Source organism: Carassius auratus, chromosome 38 (genome assembly GCF_003368295.1).
Source record: "Carassius auratus strain Wakin chromosome 38, ASM336829v1, whole genome shotgun sequence".
Lineage (NCBI taxonomy): Eukaryota > Metazoa > Chordata > Actinopteri > Cypriniformes > Cyprinidae > Carassius > Carassius auratus.
This window is the reverse complement of record NC_039280.1, coordinates 7,205,491-7,232,299: the sequence shown is the minus strand read 5'-3', so window position 1 is coordinate 7,232,299 and position 26,809 is coordinate 7,205,491. Positions and strand designations below refer to the sequence as shown.

The window sequence follows — 26,809 nt, the reverse complement described above, 5'->3', positions numbered from 1 at the left end:
TCCTTTTTCGCTCTACTGTACTCTCCACTGTACTAAGGTCTAAAGAAAAGACCTACAGTATCGATCTGTTTTTTCCAACAGAGACAATACAAAAAGGAAAGTCAACTGAAATGCACATTCAGTAAAGTGTATAAAACCTGAGCTAATAGATAAAGATCTATCTGCAAGTCTGCTCAATTTGGGCGGCTGTAATATGGCAGTACGGCCCCCTGCTGCTGGGTGGCTGTGGGTTGAATTTTGGGCCCCACGGTGTGACAGCGAATGATAGAAGGAGACAGAGAGAAAGCCGCTTTCTATTCACATCCAGCGGCAGCATTAGCATATCTCAAACAGCACAGCCCAAAAACCCTGACCACCTGTAGATGAATCTTTTTTCCGCCTTCTGATTATTTCCTAATAAAGTGGAATGTGAAAGGCCGCAGAAGATGTGTGTGGAAAATGTGTGTGTGTTCTCTTCTCTTAAGAGAAACTGAATGAGCCCAGCGCACTCCACACATGCATTGTGCTGCAGGACAGCGCATGGTCTGCCTGTAGAAGTGTCTGCGAGGGGGGTGGGCTGCAGGGGTGCCGCCCACTGCGCAGCAGTTGGCTGAGGCTGAGAAGGGGGCGGGGCTTAGAGTGGACAGGGGAAACCAGTGGGAGGTGGGTGGGCAAGATTTACTCAAGGGTTGTCAGCTCATAGGGCCCTGAGTCCACTGGCTTTTATACACTAGGTGCACTTGAGTCAAGCTAGAGAAGAGCTGAGCTCTGAGATCTGCCACTACTGCCTGCTACCAGGAGTTTAAGTGCATTAAACTGCAGGACAACCAGAAGGAAACAGGGAAAATCCAGCAATTTTATCATTTTTCTTTTCAAACACAACAACAACAAACGAGGATTAAAATTCATCTTTTTGAACCACCTCCCCCAGTTCCTCTTCTGAATTACACCAGGACTTTATAAGCATGGCAGAGCAGAAGAGGCAGGTGTCTCTGACCCAGGCTGTGACCCTAGCGCTGGTTTTGCTCACCTCAGCCGCTTCGGCAGAGGAGTACGACTACTACAGCTGGCAATCGGACAATTTCCACAACGGCCGCTTCTATGCCAAGCAGCCACAGTGTGTGGATATTCCAGCCGACCTGCGGCTCTGCTACAACGTGGGCTACAAAAAGATGCGCCTGCCAAACCTACTGGACCATGAGACCATGCCTGAGGTCAAGCAGCAGGCGGGCAGCTGGGTGCCCCTTCTGGCAAAGCGATGCCACGCTGACACGCAGGTGTTCCTCTGCTCTCTTTTTGCTCCAGTGTGCCTGGACCGGCCCATCTACCCCTGCCGGTCTCTGTGTGAGGCGGTGCGGGACAGCTGCGCTCCGGTCATGGAGACCTACGGCTTTCCCTGGCCAGAGATGCTGCAGTGCGAGAAGTTTCCCATCGACAATGATCTGTGCATTCCCATGCAGTTCTCTGCGGGTCACGCCACTCAGACTCCAGGTAGGACCTATAAGAACATTGTATTATAGATTCAAATGTTATTGATTCATTCAAAGAAAAGCAGAAATGAATTTACACAGGGGACATTTAATGAAATCTGGGACAAATTATTATTTTTTAACAGCAATACACAGATCCAAAACCAAATGTACCCGTGTTTTTAATAAAACATAAATATCTTAAGTTTCTTAATTATATATTTCTTAATTATATTTTTCATGCTCTATAAAAAACATTGCTTCAGTCTTGCCTTTTTGTTTAAAAAGTGAAAAAATGATAATCATTAAGTCTCCATAAATCTATACAATAGGGCCCATTGGTGGATTTCCACTTGCTTTATTAAGCCTAAGGCTCATGAGAAAGTAAAATTAAGGAAAGCTCTCATGAGGACAAAAAAAACTTTCACTATCTAAAGCAAACATCTTGTGTGGAATGTGGAGAGGAGCGTTCCTGCTGCGCCCTGCCTCTCTCTCTTTATTTAATCATGCATTTAGGTTTCCAATTAGCCAGGCAGCCGAACCTTTTGGATCACTAATTAGTCTGAAAGGTTTTACACTACTTTGTCTCACTGAGATGAGAAGGACTTTTGTAACAGACAGAGGAAGGACAAGAGTAGTTAGTGCTCAAGGGAAGTTTGTGGATGGCGTTGAGCCATATTAATAGCACAATATGCTATAAAAAAAAGCATCTTAAAAAATGTGTTTATTTTTTTAACAATTTTTACATTTTAATACAAAGTGTTCATAATTTATTTTTATTGTTTTGTATAGGGATGTGTCATTTGTGCAACAAGTGATGCACAAATGACACATCCCTAAAGCAATGAGAAAAAATATGAATGCATCATACTGCAAGCTGAATACACAATGAATCACATTTACTGTAAAGTGCAGCTTTCCTTTTGAATTAAATATAAATAAAAACTATTATAACAGCTGGACTATTGCCAAACGGCATCTAATGAAACTTTATTCAAAAAAACATTACACAGAACAGATAACCAAAAGGTAAAATTATTTTAAACGTAAATTTATTAGAAGTAAAATAAAGGATTTTGGTTAGTTTGATTAGCTTTATATAAGAACAACATAAGTCTGGTATGCCTCCAAGTCAATGTGAGTGTAAACATGCACACAGTTTCTCTTTTCACAACCAAGATTTGATGGATTACAATGTTCTTAAAGAAGAAAAAAAGTGGCTTTTGAAAAATGTGACTCCACAACACTGTTTTCATACTTCCAAGTTAAGTAGCTCAAATAAGCGCCTTACAATTGCAGCATACTCAAGAGCAAGTACAGAAAGAGTGGGACCTTTGAGACAATATCAATTACAAACCATAGCCATTCTGAAATGACATGATACTGAAAGCTTGAAATCTAGCAGAAGTCAAATGTGCTTTCAACATCGCAGCTGGATGGGAAAGTAGCTCGGGGCCAAGTGTTTCCAGCGATGTGTTTCTGGTGAGAGTGCACATCGACGTGAAACAGGACTCTCGAGGTAACATGACAGCACAAACTCTCGCTTGACACGGCCAGTCACTCTGGCCTGCAGCCGTCAGCTCCTGCACACATGAGCGGTGGACCAGGGACATGAAGAGCTGTTTTTTCCCTTGTGGTTTGAGGTGAAATCCTGGGAAGGGGTCCGTTCACAGCCAGAGCCACAGACATGCATCAGGGCTGTTTCTGGAGACTGACAGTAAATGATACATTCCAGTAAATCACATTGGACAGAGCAGCAAAAAGCCTTTTTTAAACAATATTGTTCGTTCTACAAATAGCAGACTTTTTCTTAGCAGAAATAGTCAAAAACAACCCTACTGGCTCCTCTGAAAATATATAATATTTTAACATTAATTATAAAACGTGACATATTTCATGCTTAAATTCTGCAAGATAAAAACTGAAATGTGTCAGTATTTATGAAAATGTATTTTTTTTTATTTTATAATAATCTACTATCGTAGTTTTAAATGCAGAGACAACTAATAGCAGTGACATTTGTTTTAACCAATGGTGTGAGTTTGGGGCGGGGCTATTTGTTAGTCTGTGGAAACATGTTTGAAAATCATTATTTTTTGCAGCTCTGCTTGATGACATCGGTGGGTTAGAAAGTATACATGTTACAAAAAGGATTACATTTTATTATAAGAGAAGGACTAGACAATTAATTTGTCTATATGTGATAATAACTGCAAGATAAAACAAACTTACCGTCTCAGATAGAGAGAATGTGTATTCCATTGTTTGCAGTATTCTGATGAATGCAGAGGCGCTGCTGCCTGAGGGGTGACTCAAAGAGACATGTAAACCTGTATCTGTCTCTGCTCACTGCACATTTAAACAGAGATAAATCACAGCAGTTTTTCATCCTGATTAATGTTTTATGTCCAAAGTGTTGCTGCTCATAACTTCAAGGGCCCAGATGAGCCATAAAATTATGACCTGTGCATAGTTTAAACAGAACATTTCCCTCATAAACTGTGATACAGACAGTCAGCGATGCAGAAATTTTTCGGACACTGAAACACATGTAGGAAGTCTCTCTGAGGAAACTGTGAGGACTTGCAATGGACTCGTATATCCAACATGACAAACTGTGAGAAGTAGTAAGTGACGGATTTCATCACTTAAGGTTTTAGTCGAGATCTTTTCAGTAATAAGGAAGACCACTGGGGTTGTCACAATTAATATTTACTCCAGAAAAAAATTTAGTCAGTATATTATAAAGTAAACTTTTACTTTACAAAAAAAAAAAAAAAAAATATGACTTGCATCTCCAACATTATTGGCCAGAAAAAAAAAAACAATTGTTTTCAACAACATAGTGGGGCATGTTGTCCATGCATTAAAGGGTTAGTTTACCCAAAAAAATGACCTAAAAAAAGACCTTAGTTCATCTCTGGAACACAAATAAAGATATTTTTGACAAAATTCGAGAGCCCCAGACATTACATAGACAGCAATGCAAATGAAATGTTCACAGGTCCAGAAATATAGCAAGTATCTGTAATCTGTAAAATAGTCCATGTGAAATCAGGGTTTCAACCGTAATTTCACAAAGCTACGAGAATACTTTTTGTGCGCAAAGAAAACAAAAATAATGACTTGATTTAACAAATCTTCTCCTCCTCATTCCGTCTGCAGTGGTGAGCTGCCACTGTTCTTCTGCTATATGTAAAAAAACGCACACGCATTTACCAATGTCCTTGCTAAGTTTCTGGACCTTGGAACATTTCAGTTGTATTGTTGTCAATGCAGGGTCTGGGAACTCTCGAATTTCATCTAAAATATATTACCGTATTTTTCGGACTATAAGTCGCACCTGAGTATAAGTCGCATCAGTCCAAAAATATGTCATGATGAGGAAAAACACATATATAAGTCACACTGGACTATAAGTTGCATTTATTTATAACCAAGAACCAAGAGAATACATTGCTGTCTACAGCCGCGAGAGGGCGCTCTGTGTCTTCAGTGTAGACTACAGGAGCACTGAGCAGCATAGAATGCCCTCTCGCGGCTGTAGACGGTAATGTTTTCTCTTGGTTCATGTCTCTTAGTTAATTTCTCTTGGTTCATTTCAAATTAATTTTTATAAATAAGTCGCAGGACCAGCCAAACTATGAAGAAAAGTGTGACTTATAGTCCGGAAAATATGGTAATTTGTGTTCCAAAGATGAATGAAGGTCTTTTTTTAGATTAACCTTTTTTTAGGTTATTTATTTTTGGGTGAACTAACCCTTTAATGCATGGACAACATAGCACACTATTCCCAATAACTTACGGGTTCGGAACAACATGATGGTGAGTAATTAATGACAGAATTTTCAGTTTTGGGTGAACTATCCCTTTCAATCACCAATTACAAGCTTTTTTTCTTTTTTTTTTTTTTTTGTATCAAACCATTTTTTGATCAATACTTTATGAAAAAATACCCTTGTTGTGAAAACACAGTTCAGCCTTTTAGTTAATATAGATTTGAATTAAATCACTAAATAAATAAAAAAATAATCTAAATAAATAAACAATGAATAAATGCCATTCTGTTGACTGAATCAACCAAATCAGTTCAGTAGGATATATAACCTTTAGTTTCAACTTTTCTGGTCAGTAAACTTGAATAAAAACAGTTTTTAGGTTACACTGTAAAAAAAAATCCCGTAAAAAAACGGTAAAATTCCGGCAGCTGGGGTGCCGGAAAAATACCGTAAAATAACAGGCACATTACATAACAGTAATTTTCCGTAATTCAAAAATACAGTTTTTTGCTGTAATTTTACATGAGATTTTCTGTATTTTCTTCACTTTTAATGTTCAATAAGATGTTTTACATGAATTTTGTGGAAACCATTAAATTATCATGAAGTTATTTTTTTAATCAAAATTATTTAACACTGCTTTAATTTAAATAATCAGACATAGGTGCAAGATAGTGTTTTAATAATTTATTGCCCTATCTGCAAGAACATACCAATACATTTTGTTCAAAACTGCAATTTACTCTTAATATTCTATATTCAAGACTGCAACAATATACAAGTATAAAGATTATAGCACAAGTTCAATGATTTTCCAATAATCATAACTTCAACAATATTACAATTCATTTTGTTCATGGCCAAAACAGAATAAAAATATTTAAAAAAAATCATAAATGCAACAGCACACAGTAAAAACAATTTTGGTAAACACAACAATTTATACTAAAATTGTCCTTTAATTTAACTGAACCACCTGTGAAGAAATTATTCACCTCGACAACAGATATATGCTCTAATAGTGTAGAGATGATAGTAAAGTAACACTCTGACGCTCACAACTCAATCCTCAGACTGATCCTCAGTGCACTAATAACATCAGTCAGATGTGTATGTGTAGCTGTAGAGTTCAGGAAGCATCCGTTCTACACAGAACAGAAAGAGACGACTCCCAGACGAACGGCATCTTAACATCAGGGATCTCAACCATGTGCTGTCATATGAGTGTGTGTGTGTGTGTGTGTGTGTGTACAGACAGCAACAAATAATTCAACCAAAAAAGAAAATTATCAGTATTTTAAGTCAATGGAAGATCTGACACTTAAAGTTTTTAATCCATCCATTCATAGTCTGCAATTTTGCTAATCAGTGAAAGAACCTTTGGACTGACTGCTGATTGCTTTCTTGATGTTGTCTTCTCCACTTTTGATCCCTTCTCGGGGTTCATCTTAAAAAGGCATCTGTTGAATGGAAAAAAAAATTACTTAGTAATATAACATGGACTGTAACATATGCTGTGAATATCTTAAAAATAAAAGTACAATAATAAGAACTTGCCAAGGGCCTGCTTGTGGTGGATTTTTGCTATAAAGACGTGAGAGGTTGTGTGTGAGGCAGACTGAGAGTGTTATGACTATGTAAGAGAGTGTGTTGTGTGGCGATGTGAGTGAGGATGCATTTAGGGCTTTACAATTAATCGCATGCAATTGTCAGATGCATCTGCAGATGAATCGCATTTCGATTATGAACTTGATCATTCTCCATTTGAAAACAAGTGATGGATATGTACTACTAATCACAGGACCGGCTTTACTAATGAGACAGGCATTACAAATGCATGCAATTAATCATGCAGCCCTAGATGCATGTGTGACAATGTATGCATGAGGATGTGTGTGAGTGTGCGAGGGTGATGATGCATTTGTGGGAGTGTATGTGAAAATGTCTAAGTGTGTGTGTTTGTGTGAGAGAGTATGCTTGTGAGAGTATGAGGATGCGTTTTTGAGAGTGTATGTGAAAGTGTTTGAGTGTGCGGATGCATGTGTGAGTGTGAGGATGTGTGTATGAGAATGTGTATGTGAGAGTGCGAGTGTAAGGATGCATTATGTTCACTGACAAGCTATGCAATATCACATTCATAATCACTTAGTATATGTGAAAGTGTGTGTGTGTGTGTGTGTGTTTGACTGCATGTGAGAGTGTGCTAGTGTGATGATGTGTGTGTGTGTACTTGTGTATGTGAGTGCATGTGTGTGACAGAGTATGCATGTGAGAGTGCGTGTATGTGAGTGTGCAAGTGTGAGTTTGCGTTTGAGAGAGTGTGTATGTGAGTGTGAGGATGTGTGTGAGAGTGTGTGTGTGTATGTATCTGAAAGTGAGTGTGAGGATGCCTGTGTGAGTGTGTATATGTGAGAGTGTGTGAGTGTGAAGATGCCTGTGTGAGTGTGTATATGTGAGAGTGTGAGTGTGAGGATGTGTGTGAGAGTGTGTATGTATCTGAGAGTGAGTGTGAGGATGCGTTTGAGAGAGTGTGTGTGTGTGAGTGTGAAAATGTGTGTGAGAGTGTGTGTGTATCTGAGAGTGAGTGTGAGGATGCGTTTGAGAGAGTGTGTGTGTGTGAGGATGTGTGTGAGAGAGTGTGTGTGTATGTATCTGAGAGTGAGTGTGAGGATGCCTGTGTGAGTGTGTGTATGTGAGAGTGTGTGAGTGTGAGGATGCGTTTGACAGAGTGTGTGTATGTGAGTGTGAGGATGTGTGTGAGAGTGTGTGTGTATCTGAGAGTGAGTGTGAGGATGCCTGTGTGAGTGTGTATATGTGAGAGTGTGAGTGTGAGGATGTGTGTGAGAGTGTGTGTGTATCTGAGAGTGAGTGTGAGGATGCCTGTGTGAGTGTGTATATGTGAGAGTGTGAGTGTGAGGATGTGTGTGAGAGTGTGTATGTATCTGAGAGTGAGTGTGAGGATGCGTTTGAGAGAGTGTGTGTGTATGTATCTGAGAGTGAGTGTGAGGATGCCTGTGTGAGTGTGTATATGTGAGTGTGTGAGTGTGAGGATGCGTTTGACAGAGTGTGTGTATGTGAGTGTGAGGATGTGTGTGAGAGTGTGTGTGTATCTGAGAGTGAGTGTGAGGATGCCTGTGTGAGTGTGTATATGTGAGAGTGTGCGAGTGTGAGTTTGCGTTTAAGAGTGTGTGTATGTGAGTGTGAGGATGCGTGTGTGTGTGTGAGTGTGAGGATGCCTGTGTGAGTGTGTATATGTGAGAGTGTGCGAGTGTGAGTTTGCGTTTGAGAGTGTGTGTATGTGAGTGTGAGGATGTGTGTAAGAGTGTGTGTGTGTATGTATCTGAAAGTGAGTGTGAGGATGCCTGTGTGAGTGTGTATATGTGAGAGTGTGTGAGTGTGAGGATGCGTTTGACAGAGTGTGTGTATGTGAGTGTGAGGATGTGTGTGAGAGTGTGTATGTATCTGAGAGTGAGTGTGAGGATGCGTTTGAGAGAGTGTGTGTGTGAGTGTGAGGATGTGTGTGAGAGAGTGTGTGTGTATGTATCTGAGAGTGAGTGTGAGGATGCCTGTGTGAGTGTGTGTATGTGAGAGTGTGTGAGTGTGAGGATGCATTTGAGAGTGTGTGTATGTGAGTGTGAGGATGTGTGTGAGAGTGTGTGTGTATCTGAGAGTGAGTGTGAGGATGCCTGTGTGAGTGTGTATATGTGAGAGTGTGCGAGTGTGAGTTTGCGTTTAAGAGTGTGTGTATGTGAGTGTGAGGATGCCTGTGTGTGTGTGTGTGTGAGTGTGAGGATGCCTGTGTGAGTGTGTATATGTGAGAGTGTGCGAGTGTGAGTTTGCGTTTGAGAGTGTGTGTATGTGAGTGTGAGGATGTGTGTGAGAGAGTGTGTGTGTATGTATCTGAGAGTGAGTGTGAGGATGCCTGTGTGAGTGTGTATATGTGAGAGTGTGTGAGTGTGAGGATGCCTGTGTGAGTGTGTGTATGTGAGAGTGTGAGGATGCCTGTGTGAGTGTGTGTATATGAGAGTGTGAGGATGCCTGTGTGAGTGTGTATATGTGAGAGTGTGTGAGTGTGAGGATGCGTTTGAGAGAGTGTGTGTGTGTGAGTGTGAGGATGTGTGTGAGAGAGTGTGTGTGTATGTATCTGAGAGTGAGTGTGAGGATGCCTGTGTGAGTGTGTGTATGTGAGAGTGTGTGAGTGTGAGGATGCATTTGAGAGTGTGTGTATGTGAGTGTGAGGATGCCTGTGTGTGTGTGTGTGAGTGTGAGGATGCCTGTGTGAGTGTGTATATGTGAGAGTGTGCGAGTGTGAGTTTGCGTTTGAGAGTGTGTGTATGTGAGTCTGAGGATGTGTGTGAGAGTGTGTGTGTATGTATCTGAGAGTGAGTGTGAGGATGCCTGTGTGAGTGTGTATATGTGAGAGTGTGTGAGTGTGAGGATGCCTGTGTGAGTGTGTGTATGTGAGAGTGTGAGGATGCCTGTGTGTCTATGAGGATGCGTTTGAGAGAGTGTGTGTATGTGAGTGTGAGGATGTGTGTGTATCTGAGAGTGAGTGTGAGGATGCGTTTGAGAGTGTGTGAGTGTGCCTGTGTGAGTGTGTATGTGAGAGTGTGTAAGTGTGCCTGTGTGAGTGTGTATGTGAGAGTGTGTGAGTGTGAGGATACGTTTGAGAGAGTGTGTGTATGTGAGTGTGAGGATGCGTGAGGATGTGTGTGAGAGTGTGAGGATGCCTGTGTGAGAGAGTGTGTGTGAGTGTGAGGATGTGTGTGAGAGAGTGTGTGTATGTATCTGAGAGTGAGTGTGAAGATGCCTGTGTGAGTGTGTATGTGAGAGTGTGAGGATGTGTGTGACAGTGTGTATATGTGAGGGTGTGAGGATGCATGTGTGACTGTATGCGAGTGTGTGAGAATGCATGTGAGAGAATGTGTATGTGATAGTGTGTGAGTGTAAGGATGTGTGTGTGTGTGTGTGAGAGTGTGAGGATGCATATGTGACTGTGTGTGTGTGTATGTAAGAATGTGTGAGTCAGTGCGTGTTGAAAAAAGTGTTTGTGTGAGTGTGTGTGTAAGGACACAAGTGTGAGTGTGATTGTATGAGTGTGTGTTTTTACCTTTGCACAAACTCTAGCGTTCCTCCTTGGTCTACTGGGTATGAAATGTTCAAACAGTAATATGAAGCAAACATCAACTTCAGAGCATCACAGAAGATGGTGATGTGGCCGTTAACGACGACTTGGTCAACAGAAAACATGAAGTTCTCTGCGGTCAAAGGTGAACTTCCTGTTGTTATGCATAAGAAAAAGAAGAGATCAGTAACACTGTGATAAACTTACTGCAAATATTAAATAGTTTTTCTTTAAAAATATTCAAACATACCACACACAATTATGCAGGGTGTACTCGGAAGTTTGGCACAGTCTACTTCAGATGGCAAGGTTGTTTGATCCACTTTATGGAACATCTGGTCCTCTCTCTCGCTGAAGTACTTGAGAAGTAGCTGAAGAAATCCAGCAGCGTTGATATCATCCACGTTCTTGCTTGATTTTTCCATTTCCCTGAAGATGGTCTGCATCTTTGCTGTCTTGTCAGTACATCTGAAGTATGAAACAACTCTGGCACACTTACTTGCTATAGTTTTGTCTTCAAAGTCTATCGCAGTTAGCTCTTTAAAGTGAGTCATCATGCCAGATGTTTCAAACAAATATGGCCATTCGTGCAACAGATCAGAGGTTTCAACCCCATTTATGATGTCTTTTCGCTGAGTAAAGAAGGTGGCCCTCATCATATTCTCAACAATTTTGGCATCATGGAACTGTTCTTTTTTCATTTTCTTCATTTCCTGCTTTACAGATATCTGGGTGTCAGGCGTTTCATTAGCTGGTAGCTGCACTGGTTGCCAGTTTTTACACCCGTAGCTATCTAGTCTCTTCTTTCTACTCAAAGTATCTTCTTCACTGTTGCCAGCTGCTTGTCTCTTTAAAGAAAGTGATGTCTTTCCTCTCCTCACATTGTCCAGTCTGTTAATCAGCTGTTTGATGACTGAATCATACCCACTTCCAACAACTTCCCCTTCAATAATATCTTTGAATGCTTCAGGATAAGCCATGGCCATCTTCCGTGCAATCTCAGTGATGTGTTTTTTAACAGGTGTTGGACAAACTGTTAATATTTCACTCACTACCAGTCTTATGATTTCCAGTCTTTCATTTTTTCTTGGCCGCTTCCCTGCTTCCAGTTTTCTAAAGATCTCAGATGGGAACTTCTTCCAGGGAATTTGAAAATGATAATGCCAGCTATCAGGCAGTTGAGGTGTACCACTCACACTTAAACTAGATGTTGACACTGAGCTTGAAGTTGCTGAGCTGTAGGTACCTACAGAGTTTCAGAAGTTCACAAATAACATGGGCTGTTATGAAATGATGCAACATGCACTCTAAAGTTATCTATTTTTTCCTAAATGTATTAATGTTAAAATTACTTACAATACACTATGAAATGTCTGAGCTGGTAGAACCCTCAAATATTTAAATACATTTTTATATTGGTCTACTGCTAAATTATTACTTGAACAACAGTGTGTGAACATTATCTAAGTTTGGGTATATCATTGAAAAACACCCAACAAGTAAACTAAGGTGTGATGAATGTAATGTTTACCCTAGAATTGTTTATATTAAAATGTTGCAGTAAATATGTTCTCAAAAAATGTATCAAAATTTCTTGAAATACTAGGACTAGGTCTAAAATAGAGCTAAATGTCCATTTAATACATTTAGTGCACAATATACGCACCAGAAAAGGAGGTTTGATCAGGACTTTCACAGGCTTTATTCGAGGACAGTTGGTTGCTTGAAAAGCTACCAGTCACATCACTTTGACCTTAATAAAAAACATAGCATTAGACTTATGGTGTGTAATACATTTTGATAAGAGTAATACAAATCCAGTATAATGATGTACATGTAGAATATTTTCTTAATATGCTTATTTTCTTAATAGATTGGGTAAAACAAAAAATAAATTCTGTATTTAAATGCTAACCCATCCACAATGAAAGATCTTTTTAATTTAATATGAGTTTTTTTGTTTCTAAATTGAAAGCACTTACAAAGTCTAGAAAGGAGGTACAGACATACCATAATTAAATCAATTTATGTGACTTCAGTGGATTTGTTTAACCATTGGAACCTAAGGATTACTTTGGAGGGCAATGGAGGGATAAAAAGCTCCCAGACTTATTTAACAATATCTCCATTTGTGTTTTGAAAATAAATGAAAGTCTTAAGGGTTTGAAATTAAAAAGGGTGAGTAATAAAAGAAAGAATTTAAAAGGATAGTACCGAAAATGGAAGTTATGGTATCCTTTACTCACCCTAATGTTGTTTCAATATATGTTTGAATAAATTAAGATATTTGGGAAAATATTTATAAACAAAAAACTATTGGCTTCAGTAGTATTTTTTCAGTTTGATTCTTTCATATATCTTCCTTTATGCTCAGTAGAACAAATAACTTTATACAGGTTTGCAACAATTTTATGGTAAGTAGATAATGACAATTTTCCCTTTAAATTTTGTGTTGAACAAATTCTTTCATATGATAATTATGTTATATACAACCTCAAACACATACTTGCTGATTTGAAGCATGACAAGAGTTTCCTTGCTTCCACTGGCCTCAGGATATGGAGAAGGTCACTCTCCTGGATATAGTTCATGTCCTCACAGTTCTGCACTCCTAATTCATTCAGTGCTTCCAGTAACTGTTCAAGTTTGCTCATTTTTGGTAGAGCTGATTTAATTAAAGAGGCAAGAGCATTCTCTCCATCCATGACACTAAAGAGAGACAAGACAAACAACTAGTCAAGTGCAAATAGAAAAAGCTGCTTTACTCTAACCCATATAGTCACATCTAGCTAAAGATAAATTTTGTTTCTTGTCAACTCTTAGGGACTCTTATAACCATTGTTTATATGAAGGCATGTTTAATGCAGCTTCACATGAGGTATTGTGCTGTGATGGTCAAAACTCTTAAGAAGCTCAATTAATGTAGAAGTATTTATTTAAAAAAAAAAAAAAAAAAAAAAAAAAAACACTGTGGATGACGCGTCTAACAGGGATGCCTTGTCCTGTTCCAAGAAATGTACCTATCAATATGTTCAGCTCCAACCCAAACACTAAACTGCTTTAGTTTGCACACTGACATGTCTTCATAAATTTGGCTAAACCGCTGTAGTCTACTCAATTACTTTATTGATGTCTTTCTGGAAAATTATAGTCCAATGGATGAATAGAAACCTCTCAGGGTTGGATCTGAACCATGCAGATAGGTAGATCTCCTGGAATAAGACTGGACACTCTTGGTGTATATTCACCTTTACATTATCTTTACTCTGTGTCAACAATGCTATGTTTCAGTGAAATTACTTTTGACCCCAAAAGCTTATATGCAGGCAATGGATAATAGTCCAATTTGAGCTCTGCTTTCCAGTACTGCATGCTGTGCCTTGCATCCTTCACTTTATATAGTCCAAACTCTGGCAAGTAGGACACATCATGAGGAGTAACAAGAAAGTACACATGCTTCTCTTCCTTCACCAACATGAGCTCAATTTGACCGAATTCAATCGCCTCACCTTGGCTCAGAGACAGAAAGAACCCCTTTTTATACAGAGTCCCTTTCCACTTCAACTCTGTAGATGCCACAATATTCGGCTCCCTGTCTAAGGCTGTTCCTACAGCAGTGCGCACTTCATTGCTGTACAGTTCTAAATGGAAAGGAGTGGAGTTCTTGACCTCCAATAAGGGTGCAAAAAATGAGCCTGAATGAAGGTATGCTTGCAGGAGCTGGTGGTTCCTGGCAAGTGTCTGACATACGTTTTTGAAATTTTGTGTTCTTCGTGCACATCTTTTAAAGTAGGAATGTTTGCTTTCAAACCGCATTGTCCACAACCGCACTAGTGGGCCAAATTTCAGGATCAATGCAGGGTAATGAGTGAGGAAGTGATGTTTTGGTTTCAGCTTGTGTGCAGGAAACATTTCTTTCCTTTCCTCTAGATAGTCACGGATCTGAACATTGAGGAAAGCAATCTGAGGTTCTGATATTGTGGGGGCACAAATCAACTCCACTACCTCTTTCAGCTGGACAACAAGTTGCCAAACTGGATCCTCTGTATCTGCGATATTCTCACCAATTATAATTGGTAGAAGCCTCAGCAAACACCAGTTTTCTGTTGCCTGGCCACCTAATTTTACACCCTTTTCAGAAACTTCAGAGGGTGTAGAATTACTGTCAGATCCTTGGTAAGTAAACTGCCTGATTCTACGATTCAGTTCTGAATATGTGAAGAATTTCTTCACCTTGACAAGGTAGTTGATGTAAATGGCAAGATCGGATGCCACTACACCCTCAAACAAATCATGGCCAATGCAGGGTGGCAAGCCTGGCTGGCAAACATGGAAAAAAGCCAGAGAATTAAAGATGGAGTCAAACTTCAAACCTCTGACTTCATGTGCATCATCATTCCGCAGCTCTTCAACAGTGTCAATGTAGTCTTGAACTCTGCGGATCGGAGCATGGTGCTCCAAATTGTCCAGGTCACTTCTTGTCACATGACAGTATCTGCAGAAATATTTAGATGTACTAAAGTTTTCTGTGAAACCACCGATATTATGAGAACCCAAATTATCGCCTGTGATGCAAAAGACTGTTGCCTTTACATTGTTTCCATGTATGGTCAATCCATTTGTTTCCAGCTCCCTAAGATCAGATATCAGTGGAGAGAACACCTTTTCATGGCCAAAATTTTTGAAATCAGCTTCTCGGCACAACAGCAAAAGCTGCATGTTGTCAATGGTGGAACGATGAAACGGATCAAAGTTTGCTAGAGTAAAGTACACCCCAAGCATCTTGTGCTTTTTTTTTGCAGATCCAAGGGGATTAACTAACTCGAATGCATCCTGATAAAGGATCAATTTTAAAGTGATGCCTGGCTCAGAAAATAATGGATTGGATTTGAATACCGATCCATCACACACATCATTTAAAATAAGAGGTGTACTCTCATTCTCAGATGTACAACATTCTTCCCACACTGCAGGATCTTTCAGTAGAGCTGTTAATGTGTCTTTTATGGGAATATACTGTGCATGCCGCTCCTTTCTGTTTTCATCAGTCCCCAAAAAAATGCATTTTGGATGCACATAGGAAAAATTTTCCTCAAAGTACTGTTTTCTTTTGTACTCTGTTGAAAAAGCAGAGCTGCATGACCCATGAACATCCATGTCATCTAGAGTTTTTACAACATCTTCAATTTCTGCCTCAGAGAGTTTAGTTTTTGCTTGAAGAGATGCTTTGAGTTGATTCTTTGTGTACTGCTGGCACAATCCACTGAGCTTATTGATCTCTTCTACGATTAACTGTACTGTGGAGGAAGGGATCAGCTGCTTCGCCTGCAACTTCATGTAAAACATGGACAGATTTCTCATGTATAAATTTTTCATTTGTTCTGTGTCCAGTATATCCTCCTCAGGTCCATCATCATCTGCCACTTCATCTAAGTGGCTTTCAGCAACAGAGAATTGAGACCCACTAGGAAATGAGGGAAGACAGTATGCACCAGAGACATTCAAAGCTGTCGAGTATTTGTGCTTTCTAGATAGGTGGGACGTGAAAGATGATTTCACTGAAAATGAGCGATCACAATTTTTGAACGGACAATGCACCTCCTCTCTTTTTGAAATGTGAAATTTCAGGTGACCCAAAAGATCTGAAAGGTCAGTCAACTGTTTCTGACAGTTAGTAAATTGACATGAAAAGGGCCCCTGAAGAGACTCGCACTGTGATGCAGAAGATAACTGCCGATGATGACGGTAAACATGACTTTTAAATGCATTGTAATTTCTGAACCGTAACTTGCAACCTGCTATGCAACAAGCTAATAGGTAATGTGCCTCATTTCTGTGTAGCCCTTGATGTTGTACGTAACCTTTTAGAGTTTTCACAGAAACACCACAACTATTGCAAGTGTAATCTGTCAACATCTTTGCACTGTGCAACTCTCACCCTTTCACGCTGACCTTGATTTTAGCCGCTCACAGAAGTTATCTGTAAGAAGAAAAAAAAGCATGTAAATATATGAAATTTTAGCCAATCTACAAAAATACAAAGAAAAATATTGACAAATGTATTATATCTATAGTTCTGAACCCTGTCTGTGTCACCTGTGAATTCCTATCAGCGAGTCCCTATCAATAATCCCTATCAGCTTCAATAACAGTGCTTTAATATAGAAGGTTGATTAAAAGTGTCTTAAAACAGAAGCTGCTCGAAGAGGGAAAAGTGCCTAAGAACATAACATTACTAACGCTTCATATCGCCCTCGGAGGAGTTCAGTCACTTTAAGCGCTTGTTCTCATGAATCTGATTTTGAATTCAGAATTTTCATCCAATCTCGCCTAGGAAAATAAAATATTTTGAGCTTTTAGACGACGCCTACGATTATGAATCGTAACTTAACAGTTAAAGACTTAATTTTCCTCAAAGCCATCCAGTTTTCCCTCAGGGACAATATAGCTTAACAAAACCTACAACTACAAAAAGTATGTGGTAAGATTCGGATAAATTCTAGCAAAAAAAGAATAATAATAAAAAAATAAAATAAAAAACGACACAATACCCAACGTTATATTTGAAACTTTTGAAGATTTTAAATGACTAAGGGCACTGGTCAAAGCGCCAAAGTTTGAAACGCTGGTTTAAATATTCAAAAGGGTAAACATTCTAAATGCTAGAACTCCGATATAGTAAAAATAACATATAATAATGACAAAAATGATAAAACATGAACTTTACCTGCTTATTTTCGCCTCACATCGAAGATTGACCGTTGCGTGAACTGAAGGTCGAGTGATTCCTTTGGCGCGCGCAGCAGCCCCACTGCGTGCTTAGATGAGAATGTATCCTTGCGCTAGGCCGGGAATTCCTTCAGTTCGAATATTTAAAATATATATATATATATTTTACATTTAAATATCAGCTTATTATATTATTATATCACATTATGAAACGATACTGTGAGAATAAATGCGTAAAACACTAAACTGAGCAGAACTACTTTGACAAGCGGAAGAAGATGTGTTCAGTCAGTTGACAGAAGTATGGAAATACGATTCTTTGATCGAATTGATTCCTTTGGGAAGTAAGTTTTCAACAACTATGAGTTGTATAACTATAAGTTTCATAAACTATGAAAACACGTTAAGAAGATGACAAATCCTAGGTTAACGAGTTATTGAGACTCTGCTTAGAATAAGCTGACAAAAGAAAAACCTGTGTTGGCTTGAGACAAATAATGGAAATTCAAGGCGTAATTTGAGAGTGTGATGACATGCCTGCACTGCCTTTTGCCAGGATCCATACTTTTGCAATCAATTTGGAAACATCTCACACCACAGACGTATATTTACATTTCAACAGGGACAGTTTGGTTCGTTTGTGTTAAAAACGCGACAATCCAGCGTTGCAATGTCCTTTTTTTTATTTATTTTTTTATAAAGATTAAATAAAAAATAGGCCTTCGGCTACATATAAATGTGCTGATCTGTTTATTTATAAAGAAATGTCTTCATTAAGACATGCTTTATTACAGTAAATAGTACTAAATACAGTACCTCCTGATAAGCTCAGTGAACCTTTGTACAGCTGTTATATATATTTTCTAATAAATATGAAATTATATTATTAATGTCACACACACAAATACAAATATATATAGCACACTGATTTTGGTGTGTTATGTGGAAAAAATCATCAAAAAATATTTTTGGGCCATTATGCACATTTACATGTTTTTCATTTTACATGGGATATGTACATTTACAGTCTTTTTCTGTAATTTTACAATTTTAAACTGTATTTCAAAATTACGTGAAAAAACTGTAAAATAAAACAGTAAAATTCCGTAAATTAACAGTTTTTTTTTACAGTGTACCTGACAACAGGTTTTACATTGCAGAAACCGGTTTAGGACTGAGCTTTTAAGTGTGTCACTAAAGCACTCTTGCTAATTAAAAAGTTTCCTTTCAGAAGCAGTTCTGTTGAGTCCTTACACGTTTCAATGAACATGAGAAGGAATTCAACAGGAAATTTAGGGAATAGATTACAACAACAACAACAAAAGACAGTATTGCTCTGATTTCGCTCTATCTCTGAATTGGCACTTGCACTTGCAGAATTACCCTCACTCAGTCTCCTGACACATGCTTTGGCTCCAATTCCACCGGGCGTCCCGCCAGCAAGCCACCCCACAAAACAGAATAAATCGCTCTGCAGTGCAAATAAGTATGCAGTTTGCTACAGCCTGCGAGTATGAAACAAAGTTTCCTCCACAACATGCTCAGTGTGTGCAAGTCACCGCACACGTCACCTCGCCGAATATTGAATGGATGGGAATGTCTGCTCAGGGACCAATTGACTGTAGAAACTTACAGAGGGGTTCAACTCCCCACGACCTGTGCATTGAAGCCTGGTGAACTTTGACCTCTCTCCTCATTATCTACCTCTATGGCTGTGCTCGAGGCTGGGGTGATAAACTCTGACCCTTGGTTTTTAACCTGGAAGGGGGAGTCTGGAGACGAGCCATGTAAGTTCTTGTTACCAGATGCTTTTGTTTTGTGAACTCAAGGGAGGACCTGTGCTGAGTAAATGACAAAATCATATTCGCCTTCTCAGAGATCAGATCTAACACACATCATTGTGTGGGTGATATCAGTGGAGAGTTTCAAGCTTCAGCCAATCTGGTCACGGTTTGTTCTGTTAGAATCACCACACAGCGATCGAATAGAGCTCTCTGTATTTTTAGCTGAACAAATGAATGACTTTTCCAAACCTTAACAAGCCACATCCTGCCTAATTACTCAGTTAAGCGGATCGATGATGTGATGGAATCATGGAAGCATGAAAAAGCATGGAAGCTTTCGCAACTGGAAAATACGCATGGTACTTTGCTAACAAAATTGACAAGAATAAATAAATCCTTTAGAAAGCAAAAACCAATGTCAAAGAAGAGAAGGAGGTAAATACTGTTCAAATAAATATTTGTAGATAAATACATTTGATCCAAAATATTGAAAAACAGAATTATTGTGAAATGTTAAACATTAAATTAAATTAAAACCTCCAATCTCCAGTTTCACATGATTCTTCAGAAATCCTGATAATATACTGATGATAATTAATTGGTGTTTTAATTTTTTCAGAATAGAAAACAATGGACCATTCAAAAGAACATTTATTTGAAATGTCACTTCAAAAAAATGTAATGCGTTATGTGTGAAATGTAAAAATACACATCTATTAAACGATTAAAACATTCCTGCAAAGTAAAATGATGAAGATATTATCAAGTTTAATTCTATTAATAAAGGAAAAAAATATTGGCCATTATATGCTTGTTATGCCAATTAAGTAAGAGTTGTGCAAGAAAAACCATATGCCTGTGGAGTATAAGGAAATGCACAAATTAGTTTCTTACATAAATTATGTTTATCACTGAAAAACAAGAAAAAAAAATATAAATGGTATTGTTTTTTGTTGTTGTTGATAAATGTGAAATTGCGTATGTGTGTAAGTGCGTTATACAGTAATATAAAGGTTAACCAAACAAAAAGCTGATACTGGGGGTAGGTGTCACAATAAACATCTGTAGCTTCTCTTGCCATGTGTGACGTCTACAGTTAAAAATAAGATCAGCAAATAACTATTCGCTCGTACACTAGGTCACGTACAGCTGTTTGCATGTTCCAGTGAACATTTTCCCTGTCAAACTGCTGAGAAGTATGTTTTCACAGTGACCTATTGAAAGTTTACCCCTGCATTCGTCTTCGTGCGTCTGCGGTGAGTGTGAAATACTCAGGTTTCTATACCATCCTGAGACATCCTGTGTTAAAGAGAGGCCAAAAATATTTTCTCAGGTCCAGTGATATGTAGTTATACATACACTAGTGACCATCTTCAGATCTGTAGGGATGTGATTTCACAGTGATAAACCACTGGAAGTCTTAATCTTGTTTTATAACTTCCCTTCCTCTGCAAGGAAATAAAACTAGCAGCTGCCAAACCTCTCCCTCTCATGGCTTCAAACGCTGCGGATTAAGCTCTATTAGCACTGGCCTGCTACCCCCGCATGAGTCCAGCACCAAACCAACCCCCCTTCTAGAGCTGTTAGAATTACAATATCACATCATTTTAGTGTCTCCTTTGGTTAACTGAATATAGGCATCTCTGAGTACATCTTTCACTGTACTCATGTATCATTGCTACTCACCTCAAATAACAGTTCAGTGCACCAACAAAGAAACAAAATAACAATGAACTTTTCATAATCTTTCAATTATACCTCATTCTTATGCGTTTAATCATCCCAAGCACTCTGACATGGCAACATTAGTTTAAATAATGGCAGAAGTGGCATGAGGCTGGACTCGAGTTAGACAAAAATACATGTGGTTGATTTAGTCATATTACAGGTAAATTATTTTTCTGACTTGAATGATGTTACCACATGAAGCATGCAATTTTTTCAGATTTCCCCCAAAAAAGTATCGCAGCTCTCTTTCAAATACCAAGATGTTTTGGCTAAATGCTCTAGACACTAACTTTCCCATTCTTTACCCTGTAGTTTCAAAAGTGTGTCCACCCTGTGACAACGAGTTGAAAGCCGACACCATAATGGAGCACTACTGCGCCAGTGATTTTGGTAAGATATTAACTTTTATTGAGACATTATATTTGACAACTTCAATAACTCGTCTCTAGAGGAATAATCTCTTTGTAATGATATAAAAATATGTGATGAAAAAACTGATGAGAAAGGCTGCGGTTTGCTTGCATGGGAAAGTGGTCACATTAATATTTAGGATGAACATAAAAAAAAAAAATGACCTCATGAGAAAAAACAGATACAATATTAGGTGGTTCTGCTATGCATTGCTTTAACATTACTGTGCAATAATATGTAATTATTATTATTCAAAACAATAAGATAACTTTAAAATAAAAATTCATATATATAATTGTATTATTATTTTTTTATAATAATAATGTCATATTGCATGGTAATCTTATTGCAATGCATTGCAGAGCCACTTCACACTGTATATATTATGTAATATATATATATATATATATAAACAAAACATTTTATTAGTTTTTTCTCGGTTGCTTAAACGATGCCTGAAATGGTGCCTCTTTTTTGCAACTGAAATATCCAGGCAGACTTCTTCCATGGCCTGGATGAGGTGAACACAAATGTAAGGTCTAGAAAGGAAGAGTATGCAGGCAGAAAGATGTGTGATAACCTCTTTTTTTCCTCTTCCTCTCTGTACTCCTCCTTCACCTCCTTCTCTTCGTCTTCCTTCATTTCTTCCTCTACTCCCTCCTCCTCCTCCTGTTCCTCTCTGGTGTCCTCAACCTCTTCCTTCACATCTCTCTGGATCAATTTTTCAAACCTGAATGAGTTGACTTTGGCACTTGTATCTATCCATTGAACTGATGGGTATGCTTTTTAAAAAACGGCGTTATGGTTTTGAAATATTAGTTCAAAAGCCTGGTTATAATGTTTTAACAATTGAGAAAAACTGTAACAGTTTTCAAAGCATGGGACACATTCATGAGTTCGGAATGGACATCCAGTTTTAACTGGCATCAGAGGATTCCTGTTGTGGATTTTTTATGGTTCATTTAAAGTGATGCATTCTGACAGGAGTTCCATTGATCTGTCTAAGGTGAATCTCTAGAATGAGTCTCTGGCACTGAATAAAAGAGCTTCAAGGTTAAAAGTCATTTGAAATCCTTCCCTATAGAGAGCAGAGGATTACAGCACAGTAGAGCCACACATACGCCTGACTTATCTTTGGCTGTGAGGCCTATTGCTCTTGGATGTGTGTGTTTTCTTTAATAACTGACAGATGACACCAGAAAATATTGTTAGTAGTAGCTTGAGTGTTCGATGTTATAGATTTTATACATTTAATTCAGAAAGTGAAGTGCAGGTATCACAAAAAGATTTATGTTAAAAAAATTCCACTATTACTGCCTCTTAAGATCTAATAGTCAACATACTGAACGCATAATGCATGGCAGGATATTAAAGCTTTATTAACTTCTTTCCCTGATCGCCATATCATGCCATTTTACTGGTACCTGTTCAAATGATGTGTGGTTTGTTGACTAGTGCTGTTCAGTTTATTATGATTGTAAGCTTAATTGCATGCTCTATTAGTCTTACTTGTTGTTAAGGCCAGTGTAGCAGTTTTCACTTATCAAATAATTTAAGGTTAGCTCAGACAGCTGAAGCTGATTTATATATTTTATATCCGGCTAAAGAAGTTTTTGAGATGGCTCAGTTTTAATTATATGCGATTTGTCACCCTCCTTTTTTAGTGAAGACAGTTTTATGTCACAGAAAAGTTCTCAGTACTTCAAATAACAAATTAAAAATGTGAAAAAATGTTGTAATGTTGTAATAAAATTCTTCAAAATTATTTTTATTTAGTAATTTCATTGATTACTGTTAAGTACAATGACTAACTAATGACAGAATTGGTTGGTGATCTATTTCTGTTAGGACAAAACAAAGTATACCACTATTAAAATAAAAATAAATAAATAAATATATATATATATATATATATATATATATATATATATATATATATATATATATATATATACATACATATATATATATATATATATATATATATATATATATATATATATATATATATATATATATATATAAAATGTTGTTCCAAATGTCTATTGCTTTTCTTTCTTTTCAGGAACACTAAAAAAGATATCTTAATTGAAAAGAAAAAAAAATCATTATTGAAATCATTATTTAAAAAAAAGAAAAAAAAGACAAACTCTAATCTTCAATCAAACCAAATATACATATTATTCTTTTTTTTCATTAATTAATTAAATTTAATTTAATTTAATTTTAAAAAGCCTCTTTCACATTTGCAGCATAGTGTGGGCAAAACATATTTAAACCTAAAACCATTTTGCCCAGTTTTACAAGATAATTTAAAGGGGTGGGACTACATGACCTCATGGGTTTTAACTCATGTTTTCCTATCTTTAATGGTGATTTTAACCTTAAAGATGAATGATTTTTAATCACATTATATAAAGAATACCTAATTAGACTAAAGCACGGCAATAGAGACTCGTTTCTTTAAAGATTAATCACAGCTCTGCACTGACAGGACTTTGAATAAAAAAAAAAAAAAGCCAGCATAATTAGAGGATTACCCCGAATTAGCTAATTGTATATATAGTATATATAATTTCTAACATGATAAATGCTATTAAACTGGTCCAGAATTACTTCATTGTTAATGTTGGTCTACAATTGTAATCGTTTTCGCAGGCTAGGCTAAAATTGGATACAGTTCATTTACAAAATAGAGTAGTAATTATTGTTTAATAATTCAAAACAATAATGCAAATTGTTTGTATTGATGTTACCTGCCAATACAGAATATTTTCAACTCTAAATGTTATTCCATCTGTCTCTATTGATAACCTCTCAACCCCAAAGCCCCGTTCAAGTCTAGGGCTGGTCTATTCAAGTCTAGAAAAGAAGGCTGCAAATGCTCAAGGTGACACTTTTCCTCCTTGCCTTCCTTCATCTGCTGTCTGACCTACTGCCAACAATTTAAAGCAGCTCTTGTGGTTTTGGCTTGTCACCACGATATTGCCCAGGCGTGCTCACTCCCCACAAGCATTATGGGTCATGAGCGATCACCTGAATCAGAGAGAAAACCCCCATGTCCAGTTGAACTACAGTTACCAGTTACAGTTATTCTGTGGTTTTGCAAGTACTCAGTTGTGACTTAAAGATAATGTGTGCTTTTTTTTTTTTACAGTTAAATGTTTTAAAATACATTAAATATGTCTGCTATATAAAGAGCTACAGATATTTCATTTGAATTTTCAAATTTTTCCAAAAAGTGTAAATAAACAGTGGCTCTGGGAGACTTCAGACCTTTGGTTTGTTTGAGTGGCCTGAGACAGCAACATTACTACCCTCTGAACAAGACTTCTTCTAGACTTACACTGAAGGAGGGACCTTTTTATAGGTACAAAAAAATTACTGAAGAATTGGCGGCACTTTTGATTTGACTAAGCAACCACCAAAACACCCTAGCAACCAAAATGCATTAAAAAGGTCCTAGAATTGTGACATCATGAACTCACATTTTCTTCTGGCTTTCTTTCTCCATCTTTACTTTATCTTGTCATATAATGTTTTCAGTTTTAAAAATAAATAAATTCAAGTTCATATTTTTATTTTTTAATCCCTGTAAGAAATATCATAAGATTTAAAATAATATTTATGCCAGTAACAAACATCCACATGCAGATGAACTAAAACGGTGATCAGTGAGACCATTTAAATGTTCACTTCCAGAGATGCTTGAATGTTTATGATAGTACACATAAAGCAAAGCTTACCCTGATAATGCTTTCTAGTTCTCTAGATGTTTGAGAACAAATGCTGTCATTGATTAATGTGCTTTTAACAAGCTTGCAGCATGAGTTCTGTTCCACAGTATCAATTACAGCTTTTACTTATCACTTTCATATTTGATGTCAAATGGAACATTTTTCACTTTTTTTAATATTTTGATTGAATCAGATCTGCCTCTTTAAAATGGTTTCTAATTTATAAAATTATTCCATATCATGTTTAATTAATTAATTTGATCGCATTTTTTATAAATAAAAGTCAGATAGGTTGTCAAAATAATGAAAAATTACACATGAAATTGTAAAACAATTGAATACTACTACTACTACTACTAAAAAGCCACAGCCATGTAATAGTGCTAAAGATTATTGTGATTATCTGAAATGGGACATTGGGATAAATAAGACTTTCGAAAAGAAAATGAATATGCTTCCAACATGATGTTTTGGGGGATTTTTTTCAATCACTAAAAACAAATAATAATAAGAATTATTAGGAAAATTAGGAAAAAATTATTCAACAAAAACAATTTGGTAGCTTATGTGCTCAGCTACTGAAGGGGTGTTCACTTTTCACATCTGTCTTTGGAACTTTCCATTCTACTTTCCTCTCCCGAGTGAGAGCAATTAGTGCTGTCCATGTTTAAATGATGCTCCTCCGGGGAGGTGTAAACCATTCCAGCATTCTGGATAGCCTTGGTTCTTCCTGTGTGCTCTTCGTGAAGGGTCTTGTAGCCTGAGACAGCAGAAATATATGGGAGAACTGGAGTGTGACCAAGGGTCCCATGAGAAGATTTCCCATTCTTTCCAATGGATAAAGTTAAATGGCGACAAATAGAACCCAGACTTTTCCCCAAAAGGTCTCTCTGGTCTTTCCTTGATGTTTTTAAAGGGATAGTTCCCCTCATAAATGAAAACTCTGTCATCATTTACTCACCCTCATGTTGTTCCAAACCCAAATGCTGTTAGTTTTTCTGTGGAACACGAAAGCAGAAGTTTTTGAAGAATCTGACACAAGTGAATAATGGCAAACATTTCATTTTATGTTTCCCTAACTCTGGTTCACAAGAGAATTTATGAAAAGCTTCTCATTTTTAAATGAGCTTATTTACCTGCTTGTCATGTGACCATTATCCGACATGAGAGAAACATGAACATGCAAATATGTTGTAAATTACTGAAAGTTATCTATATTTTATCTACAGCACTCAAGATGAAGATTAAAGAGGTGAAAAAGGAAAAAGGCGACCGCAAGCTCATCGCAGCACAAAAGAAGAAGAAGGTTCTGAAGATGGGAATACTGAGGAAGAAAGACCTGAAGAAGCTCACACTATACATCAAGAATGGAGCAAACTGCCCCTGCTCGCAACTGGACAATCTCGGGAGCAACTTCCTCATCATGGGCCGCAAAGTGGACCAACAGTTACTGCTCATGTCCATCCACAAATGGGACAAAAAGAGCAAGGAACTCAAGTTTGCCATTAAATACATGAAGTCTCATCAGTGTCCCACCTATCACACGGTCTTCCAGTGACCAATGACTCTTCTGTCTATAGCGGGCCCTGAGTCTTCCAATAACTCTTTCGGAGACTGTATCCCATGCCTAATTCCAACAGTTAGTACAGATGTATTTCATTACTCAAAAAATGGCTTTTGGAAACTGCTTAGGACTTAATTCATCATCAAGTACAGCTACATTCTGTTGGCAACTGTATCTACATACAATTTATTGTTTATGCAGCAATCAGTACACTTATGAGACTTATGCATATTTTAGTGATACTTTCCTGGTTCCCTCATTCAGAGCACAAGCTATGAGACTTTTTGGAAAGACATTGACCACCCTTTCAATCGATGTGAGAAAAAGAAAATTGTGAACAAGAGCTTTAAAGAGTGCGGTCGTTTAATAAGCACATATTTGATTTCAATGGCCAGATCCCATCAAAAGAATGAAAAGGAACAAACATAGTGCCAACTGGTTTTTATTTGTATCTTTTATTTTGTAGATAAGGAATAAAAACGTTTTTATTATATACTATGAAGA

At 37.6% G+C, this 26,809-nt stretch overlaps 2 protein-coding genes and 1 long non-coding RNA gene across 6 annotated transcripts; 1 reads left to right on the top strand and 2 right to left on the bottom strand.

Moving 5' to 3' along the window:
- Window positions 1-654: 654 nt before the first annotated feature.
- On the top strand, window positions 655-26,809 carry LOC113056847 (secreted frizzled-related protein 5). The gene is made up of 3 exons (XM_026223752.1): window positions 655-1,470; window positions 20,906-20,983; window positions 25,971-26,809. The coding sequence occupies exons 1-3, from the start codon at window positions 945-947 to the stop codon at window positions 26,297-26,299; spliced, it is 933 nt and encodes a 310-aa protein (XP_026079537.1). The 5' UTR covers window positions 655-944; the 3' UTR covers window positions 26,300-26,809.
- LOC113056849 (uncharacterized) lies at window positions 2,270-4,821 on the bottom strand. Its single transcript, XR_003277757.1, has 2 exons — window positions 3,681-4,821; window positions 2,270-3,159 (listed from the first exon to the last, which is right to left on the bottom strand). It is a non-coding gene; the product is annotated as an uncharacterized LOC113056849 (long non-coding RNA).
- LOC113056846 (uncharacterized) lies at window positions 5,854-17,524 on the bottom strand. Of its 4 annotated transcripts, XM_026223749.1 has the most exons (7): window positions 17,080-17,524; window positions 16,291-16,332; window positions 12,859-13,061; window positions 12,019-12,105; window positions 10,603-11,598; window positions 10,338-10,506; window positions 5,854-6,687 (listed from the first exon to the last, which is right to left on the bottom strand). In XM_026223749.1, exons 3-7 carry the CDS (start codon window positions 13,055-13,057, stop codon window positions 6,558-6,560), a joined length of 1,581 nt encoding a protein of 526 aa, XP_026079534.1. In that variant the 5' UTR covers window positions 13,058-13,061; window positions 16,291-16,332; window positions 17,080-17,524; the 3' UTR covers window positions 5,854-6,557. The 4 variants fall into 4 exon arrangements, 2 of the variants coding, with proteins under 2 accessions (XP_026079534.1, XP_026079535.1); XR_003277756.1 differs by having other exon boundaries at window positions 12,859-16,332; XM_026223750.1 differs by having other exon boundaries at window positions 12,859-14,847; window positions 16,291-17,524.